General features: G+C 39.0%; 1 protein-coding gene across 7 annotated transcripts in view; it reads left to right on the forward strand.

The window, feature by feature from the left end:
- LOC122242670 (SIN3-HDAC complex-associated factor) overlaps window positions 1-10,000 on the forward strand; it is a 58,557-nt gene that overhangs the window by 36,110 nt on the left and 12,447 nt on the right. For 5 of the 7 annotated variants that reach the window (XM_086539763.1, XM_086539765.1, XM_086539764.1 and 2 more), the window contains one exon: window positions 7,523-7,618. In XM_086539763.1, the coding sequence (XP_086395889.1) occupies window positions 7,545-7,618 (74 nt within the window). In that variant the 5' untranslated portion in view covers window positions 7,523-7,544. Of the gene's footprint in view, window positions 1-6,389; window positions 6,698-7,522; window positions 7,619-10,000 lie in introns of those variants that run through there. The other 2 variants (XM_043000020.2, XM_086539767.1) reach the window with 2 other exon arrangements.

The following is a 10,000-nucleotide window of genomic DNA, read 5'->3' on the forward strand; positions in this document are numbered from 1 at the left end:
AATGAACATGTATTTAGCTACATGATTAAATGTATAAACACACATTCAAAGTCACCTGTTAAAGTAGTTCAACAACAGTTACACATTTGTTACTTAATGCAATCGTATCCCCCACCGAGCGATATGTTAGCCGATTCAACTTAAATTTAAAGTTCTGTATAAGCATTATTCACGTTTGTAACAGAAATATGATTACAAGCTTAACATGCACTGAATTGCTACGTAGAATATTTTTCGATGCACCAAAGCTATCTGCTTATCTGATAAGAGGAATCGGTGACAGGCCTTTCCGAGAAATGGCTATACGTGGAACGGAACGGATCGGTCGGAGCTGGAAGAAAGAAGGTTCGAATATGAATATCCACTCCAGTGCCACGGATTGAGAATGCAACAAAAGGAAGTGTTCTCTAGCTTTGCTGTTTGTTGATTATGCAAGAGCTCGTTTAAAGGCGATTTTTTTTCCTCGTAGGAAGTTGACATATGTAAATTAACTTTCGTAACGTAAACCATCATAGTTGGTGCATGATGTGAGCCTGGAACATTTAATTCATTTTTATCGCATAGGAAGAACAGGGCTGTGAAAAAGAGGGGAGATTCAGGAACATAGGAATGAAATTGTTACGTAATATTCGTGAGTAAACGTGACGAGTAAGATGGAGCAGAACGCACCAAACAACGGCAGCAGCAGCAGTAGCACACTATCGACATGGTTAGTAGCGGACTGCATAGAGTACCTGTAGGAAGGTAATTGAGGCGCGTGCCATAGCTAGCATGTACAGCATTGCTAGAGGCACAGAGCGTCTTGTCACCTGATATTATTGGTGGCTGCGTCACAGAGCAGCTCGCCAGGGAGGCCGCGTCTTCACACTTGGGCACAGTGCCAAGCCCAGATTAACACTTGACACACAAACATAGCTTATATTTACTGCATTTCTAGTACTACCATACCTGTTCTGAAGCGATTGGCATATTCGACAACCTACATTTACTTCTCGATATTTTATTTGATAGCATGTATCCTAGCGCTAGCAGACGTATATATATCTGGAATGATTTGTTGGTTTCTACAGTAATTTTATTAATACTACAAGTACTCCCCTACCTTACAGGCCATCCACTTACAGAAATAACTTAACCTTTTTCGTCGTCCAAGGAGACCTCTCTCCTTAGAAAGTTAACTTCAATACCCTTTGTATCAAATTGCCATCGTACAAAACCAGATAGCCCCATGGTTGTTGCATTCCATCACTATGTTTCGCTGTATAAACTTCAGTGTTCCGCGTTGGCTGTCATTCCATTCATCCATTGATATGACCAGTAGAAACACAGCTGGCGGGCACCTGGCCCTCACCTGCGTCTGTCGGATCGAATGTCCATCTACCAGCTTGAGGATTTGTGACCACGTACTTAGCACGAAGTTGGAAGGTGTTTATATTGAGGCAATTAATGCAGTGAAATTTCCTCGGATTTCTGTTTGGTTCTCGATCCAAAATGAATGAATTCCATTCCGTCATTGATAAGACCTTTTTTGCCATCATCGTTCTCCATAACATGCATACAATTATTATTTTTTAATTATGAACATAATCATCATCATCAAAGTTTTCAACCATTACCATTGTATTGACAGGAATTCATGTTTCTGTTGACAAGATCATGAAAATGCCACATAATGCTTAATAATGAACTGTTACCTAATGCCAAATTAAATTCACGGGCCGTAGCCATTGAGCTACTTCGAACGCACAGCTGTATTAAGCAGTTGTTATTGCAGGGCAGCCCGCGCGTGTTGTGTACCCGCTTTATCAGAGCACGTGCCTGCCAGCTGAGGGATATATACCTCTGAGGGGGTAAACCATACACTGTCGCCGTGGTTTGCCCATCTGCCCAACTCCAAATAGGTGCCCCGTGTCTTTTTTATCTGGCTATAGTACATTTTTTCGTATTGTGAAGAAAATCCATGTTCACCTAGACTTTCGAAATGAGCTAAAGAAACTGTCATCACGAAGAATGTTTTGCGGGTTTATGTACATAAGTGCGCGGTTCAGCGGCGCACCAGAAACAAAGAACAGCTGCGCCTGCTGTTGGTCCCGGGACAACATCCCTACTTCCTAACAGATGACTCGCCACGAAATAGTTACCCAGAAACTTTGATATATATATATATATATATATATATATATATATATATATATATATATATATACACCATTTGGTTGTTTACTCTTCATTGCGGCTGAATTATTTCAGTGCTCCCCACTGATACAGTACTTTAAGCAGATAATTCGGTGATATGTACTTACATGTCAAATGAAATGAAAAGTGGCTTGTCTGTTCAGAAGGATTGTTTCGCAGATATACATATATTTTTAAGTTGATTTATCAGAATGTTATTATTAAGTATATTCGTTTTGCATCCGATTAATTCTTGGGTTATGATCAGCGCCTTTATGTAGGAGCGCGGGACAAGAGCTTGGGCATGGAATACCGGGAATCAGAACAAAGCTGGTCGAAGGGTCATGTTTCCCTCGTCGGCAGCAAAGGAAAGTGAATCTTATTGGTAAGAGCCGAAGGGCTATTTGAACGGGCCTCTCTGAGGGAAGAAGAGCGAAGTTGGCGTGGTGCGAACGTGTGTCCCCCCACCCCCACCCCTTCCTTTCTCCCTTCCCGCTCCAGTGTCTGCCACCCCCTCCCCCCTCTCTCCGTTCGTACCCAACCTCCGCCATCTCCCCTCCCGCCATTTTGCCACACCTGCCCTCGCGGACAGTCGGGTTGACGATCCCAACCAGACTGTTTACATCCATTGCGCGTTGCCTCATGAGCTGTGCATTTCCACCTCGAATCCGAGAAATTGATGACATTTTAGTTTATCTTGGGACAATTTACCCCAAAGAGGAACACTTAGATGTAATTAGTATAATCCAAACAGATGTTTGCCTGGCGACATATAACCGTCGTCATTACGCTCATATTTACCACACAAGTACCATCAAATGACGTCACTCCCAGTCTGTACCCACTTGACTTGGCGCGTCGTGTCCCAACTTCGCTAAATGTTTTGTTATGATGGGCGATAAACAATACGCGGTGATCGGTTAGTCCCTATTTCGAGCAAGTGTCGAGTGAATACGTGGACCAGGAGGGAAGCCCACCTGGTCACTGGACTACACTTGGCCTTGTGAATCACTCTTGACCATATCAGTCGCCATCGTAGTTCACCTGGCTTCACTGTCCATACAGTTTGATCTCGACGCTTACTTTGCTACAGCCTTATGCATAACTCTCACCTCGTTATTGTAGAATTTATCTGCCAGGGTGTCAAAGTGGCTCAGATTAGCGCTTAAATTGTACGTGCAAAATTTATTTTTGTTATTTTATATTATATTTTATATTATTGTTCTTGTTATTGTTGTTATTGCTGTGAATTATTCCAGTGTCGTCATTTAAATGCATGCTATGTATGAGGATACTGGATACGTCGAAGAGATGGCTTTACTTCCTGCTTTTGTTAATTTTTAGGGGCAAGCAGGTTACAAATTACTTCGGGTAAGCATTGATGACGCATGTATCTTGGTAACTTGGGTTTCCAAGCGAACGAGGAAGTGCGCACACTGCCTCTATGGAACTCATGAAGGGCTTCGTACTTAGGTGGTCTTGTCAGAGCAGAAAACAGATTTAATGATATTTCATACCAACAGTGCCAGCTTTGTGTCGTGGTTCACCCATAGCACATTTATACATACTGTTTATTGTTTTGCCAGACGGAATGAGCGCGGAAAGGAGCAGAAAGGTACATACACGTGACTTTGGGGGGGGGGGGGGGGCTGACTGCATCAAGCATCTCCTCCCTCCCAAACATAAACACTACTCACACTACCCGAAGACTTTAAGATTCAATTGGCATTATATTGGCTTTTCTTTACATAGATTATGGCATTTGTTTTCATCGCACACACACACACACACACACACACACACACACACACACACACACACACACACACACACACACACACACACACACACACACACACACACACACATACATACATACATACATACATACATACATACTTATATATACATATGCACGCGGGCGTGCATATGTATGTACTTATATATGTGTGTGTGTGTGTGTGTGTGTGTGTGTGTGTATTTATCTAAGTATGTATGTATGTATGTATGTATGTATGTGTGTGTATTATATAGTATATATATATATATATATATTATATATATATATGTATACATATATATAATATTATATATATATAATATATATACATATAATATATATGTATACATATATATATTATACACACATATATATTTATACACACATATATATACATATATATAAATATATACATATATATATATATATATATATAATATATATATATACATATATATATTATACATATATATATATAATATATATACATATTACATATATATTTACACATATATTATATATATTATATATATTTATATATATATATATAATATATTATATATATATACACATACACACACACACACACACAACACACACACACACACACAATATATATATATATATATATATATATATATATATATATATATGTATATATGTATGTATATATATATATATATATATTTATTTGTTTGTTGTGTGAACGTCCCAGTGTTGTGTTGGTGATCCGAGTCACGTGAGCCACGCGATAGCACCAAGGTTAGTCAGACAAGTCACGTGCAACCAGACTGAGCTCTTGTCTAGTGTGAAGTTGCTGTCGTCTCCAAGCATAGCTATAGCTTGCTCCTTCATGTCTCATTTATTCGGGCCAACTCCAGTATTCATAGTATATTTTTTGCTTTTAAAAAGAGTCTTTGGTCTCTCTGAAGCAAGACGTCCTTCTACTCTTTACTGTGTTTACAGATGGCATTGAGACCTATCCGCCATTCCATTGGTCTCTGAACTCATGCTTAGCCAAGGTCGGAGAAAAGATTTAGGGGATATATCCATACGGGTAAATATTAAGACAACGCAAAAGATCTTCATGAGGAAACGTATTTCTTTCTGTTTTGTAAGAGACCATTTGGAAGACTTGGAACATGTGATTTTACATGTGTAATGATGCCGACTCTTCTTACTTGGGAGGGCCATTAGCAGCCATCAGCAGTGTATGATTGACCATAGTCTCAACCCCGTATAACGCACGCATGTCACACGTAGTGATAGGAAGTTTGTGGCTCGGAAGTCGTTCTGTCAACTTTCTTCATATATTGGAAAGTAGGAGTCGGGATACTAGGGGTGCGGTTTGTGTTTCACATAAATGAAATGTTGTAGTTCAAATTGGGAGGGCTATAGGCTGGCCGATTTTATTTTCATTAAGTCAAGGAATGAACTATCCTGGTTGAGTGTGCAGAGACTATTTTGACAATGTCTTATTAGTACCTGCCGATCGTTTTCTGAGTTGAGACGATGTCACTTTTATTTCACTCTGAAAATTAGCTTGCTGTAAAATGCTTCAAAGGAATTTTGCATGTGGTGCGTATGTATGATAACTGGGATTTCTGAGAATAGAAAGTCACATTACAGGAAACTGTACCACTTTAATTCTTCAGCTTCTTTTCCTCACTTCACAAAAGCCAGGCGTATGGTTTAATTTCACACATTTCACTTACTACCGCGAGAGTTGTCAACTAAAGCAAACGTATAACGTATGCTGTTTTAGGAAGTGTGGAATTGCTTCAGTGCAGACGATCGGTTGCGACATCAGTTAGTGGCTGTACCAAGCCAATGCTTCTTGAAGAGATAGTAGTATAATGATGGAACTAACTTTATGAGTAGAGCTAGTGCAGCCGGTACTTGGATGTGGGTCACAGCACCGCTCAATGGACAGGGCCATATTTGTGCGTACGCCAGCTAGCCCGTCTACCTGCCGCTTGGCTATCAATACGCTCTACGTCATAGTGCTTTCGTCACAGAGTCCGTTCCTTTTGATTGGTGCTAGTACGTGACGTCAGACCTCATGAACGTCATCTCCCACCGCCCGTGAGTGGTGAGCGACTAAACCTTGAAGGTAGCTGCATTCTCATTGGTGGATCAGGGGTTTCTCCTCACAACTGCGAAAGTAACTGGTGGACCCGGCACGCGTCAGGTCCACTGACGTCATCCGTCTGACGTCACGACCAGCTGATTGCTCTGGAGTGTTTGAGGCACCGTGAAGGGGGTCGATTTCTGAAAAATGCTGATTGTAGGATATTGAATGAAAATATGTTGTATTTTACATTGCAGTATGATTGATTTATGCCTTGGCCATATTACTCTCTCTCCAGAAGACATGTCTTCAAGTATTAAGTGAAATAATGGTTGAATCAAAAGTCCCCTCTCCTCTCAGTTAGCACAGGGAGTGGGGGAATGGAGGCATCACAGGAAGTCGGGCTGGGCTTCCCCCATGGTCGCTTTTCGCCTTCAGTTTGCTGCGCGTTGTGAGAGAGAGGGTATCCCTCCGCGCTTTATCCTCGATTTTTATAATTATTTATTTTCTTTGAGTGCTGACAACTTAATCAGTGCATCATCAGCAATACAGAAGGTAACGGAATAAGTATTTATCATAGAATGTGCCACTTTGTCGTGATATGAAGTGAAACATATGAGTTGGGTTCCTGCTGCGACACCCACACCAGCAGTGCCTCACCAATGATGCAAGTTAGTGAGCGGATGCATTTCATATATTATACGGGTGAATTCGTGATTAGAAGGAGCTCTTTTTTGACATTACATCAAGTTGTAGTAAAGAAGAGTTAAGCGCCGTTACTGGAGCCATTTGGAAATACCAATAAGTAGTTGGTTGTGCAAAGCTCAGTTTTCTGATTGAAAGTTCGAGAGAGATGGCGGTGATCTGCGGTTCCATAACTTGAAAACGGAAAAAATACTGGCAGACAGTGTTGTCAGCCGAAGTATAGTGTGTGATTTCTAATTACATGTGTGACTTGTTTGAATAAACCTAGAACTATCAACATTTGTGTATATCAATACTGAAAGGTTCTGGGCATTTGCTACGTGGAATAGACAGGAAGAAAGTGCGCTGGGATGATGTGAAAGATTATAAAATGGTCACAAGAACAGCGCTCTGAAATTTTCTTCCATTGGTGGCGATGAAGTCTTGATGTGAGAAAACACCCTAGTGTGGATTTTGGAATACATTATTGGAGTGAAGTTTGTGTATGTAAAATGTTCAGTGTGAGATTCACATATAGTGTTTGAATCTGTGTTGGTGTTCACTCGTGTAAAAACAAGAGATTCTGATGAAGACAATGATTCTGTCTAATAACAGTGAAGGAAATGTGCTTATCTGTGTGGGTGTAATGTCACTGATAATGTGCCCTGTGTAATCTGCAGCTGCAGTGACTCAACACCTTTGATTATTCATACATTGTAAATCAACAGAATTGGAATTATGAAAAAGATATTTGTATTTGTGCAATTTAATGACTAACTTGAGTGTTCTATTTGTTTTCTCTTTATTTTCAGGCTCAGCCACAAAACAGACAAAATGTTTTCCTTCCACAAACCCAAGGTGTATAGGTCAACCACAGGCTGCTGTATCTGCAAAGCCAAATCCAGCAGGTATGTGTGCTTAAGTTTTATTCTTGTAGTTTCAAAATGACAGTTAATTGATGTACTTACAAACGTATGGTTTGCCATGTAACAGATGAACTCTAAGGGTTTGAAACGCCTTACGTCAATTAAGACACGACACAAATATAGCAGAAATAGTTCAATTATTATTGCTTCACTGCCATATTAATGGACATTGTGTATTTATATGTCTGTACAAGTATGCATATTGTTCTATTAGCTCATTTGTGACATGGCGTTTTTCTGCCCAATGCTGCTTTCACTGGTAAGAGTGCACAGCCTCAAGATGAGATCTCTCTCACAGCATGATGCAGTGCATTGCCTCTCAAAGCACTTTGACCCACCCGATTCTGTGGAATGATAAGTTGTGGTTTTTGTGTTTTTTACATTATTTTGTCTAGTCAAGGAAGGAAAATATGTCTAAGCAAATGCAACTGTGAGAAAGATGGTAGAATGCAGTAATGCATTTCAATATAGGGTATATATGTATGTAACTATGTAAAACGTGTATGTAGAGGAAGAAATTATGACGTGATAGGTTGTCATCTGGTGGGATGTGATACTATGTCAGCCATCATGAGTGGGTTAAGAAATATACATAACATTCTATCATGATTATCTTGAGTGTTTGCTCCTAGTCATATGATGAATTTTAGTGACTTATTCTGTATATCTTCTTAGGTCACTGGTATCTAGATAAATGGGTTATATGCAGTGTCGAATGTTGACTGTAGTAGTATCAGTATAGAGCTGAGAGGCGATTTCCTTCACTATGAAAGAGGGCCTCTGTCGTTGACCTTATAAAGTGGAAACAAAATGAGCTCACTAGCTGAAGCAAACACCCTGAATTGGGAGTGAAAATGTCATGGCGGTTGCACATTTGGCACAAAAAGCAGAGTTTGTAAAGACCTCTCAGTTTTGATGCTACGAAACTTGTAAACAGGCATGTGTTTTGTGTGTGTGTGTTTTTTATATGTACATGTTTTTTTTGTGTGTGTGTATGTGCAATATATATATATATATATATATTGATACACATACACAGATAAGTTACGAGAGGAATAGAGAGATTCATGCTTGTGTATATACCCTAGAGAATGATTTAAGTGAAAAAACTTTAGGTATAATTGTTTCTTTCCTTCTCTCTTTGTTGTTTAGTTACATCTTATTTAATTCTTCACATTTTTGGGTTACATCATGGTAGAATAACCAAAAACAATTTACAAAGATATTTTACCTTGATTCAGGGAGTTAAAAGCTTTTGCCCCAAATGTGTTCTCATCTGATTCTCACGTTGATTCTGGGTGATTTGTCCAACTGGTTCTTCTGACCTTTTATTTAATATTGTAAGCTTTTTCAATTATACTCTACCAAAATATGATACTTCAACTACAGAATATAACTCAAAAGAATAGTATGTTATAACAGGGATGTTCACTCACTTGGATTACCACCCTAACTACAAATCATAATTTTAGTCTTCATTTTATATTCAAAACTTTTAACCCCTTCAACACGATGACGCATATACTGCGTCATCGCAGCGCTCGCATCAAACCCGAGGATGCGCATACTGCGTCATGGCTCAGTTCTGGTGGAATTGCGTTTTCTTTCTTCCGGATACTGTACGATATCTTTCAGAATAGAGGTCGGATATGATACGATATATTACTCGACTTTCATTATTAATAATTTATTACATAAGAGTGGGATTCGCTTATACCAGGGGAGGCATTGATGGGCCCTGCTAGCAATCATTTTATTATTTATTTATGGAACATTATGTAAAAATCTAAAACTTATTATGATTAGTTTACCATACTATTTCAATTGTTTTCTTTGGTTATCTGAGTGAGGCCTCCCACCAAGGTCACTCTTTCCATCTTCCTCCCAACCCATGTAAATAACTTGTCACATGCACATGGGGGAAGAGGTTAACTATGCATATTTTGATATATAACACATGATGATTATATTGAGGTTTTGGCTATAAACTTGTAGAGGTTTTGGCTTAAAACTTGTCATATTCAGTAGCGACGTTTAAAATTTGGCGCGCGCCGGCAGCTCGGATACGGCGCGAGGAGCGTTTTCTACTGCCCGGAGTGAAGGGGTTAAAAGTATATCTTGAAAAGTATCAATTTAGCAGCAAAAAACAAATCAATGAAACATGATTACTGTAACGGGTGTGTGTTTATTTGTTTCTTTGTGTGAATGTTTGTCTGTATATTTATATATACATACACACACACACACACACACACACACACACACACACGTACGTATACATATATATATATATATATATATATATATATATATATATATATATATATATATAATGTATATATATATATATACATGTATACATAT

The sequence above is a fragment of the Penaeus japonicus genome, unplaced genomic scaffold, assembly GCF_977035675.1.
Source record: "Penaeus japonicus unplaced genomic scaffold, GWHDUDI00000001_assembly GWHDUDI00000009, whole genome shotgun sequence".
In the NCBI taxonomy this organism is placed as follows: domain Eukaryota; kingdom Metazoa; phylum Arthropoda; class Malacostraca; order Decapoda; family Penaeidae; genus Penaeus; species Penaeus japonicus.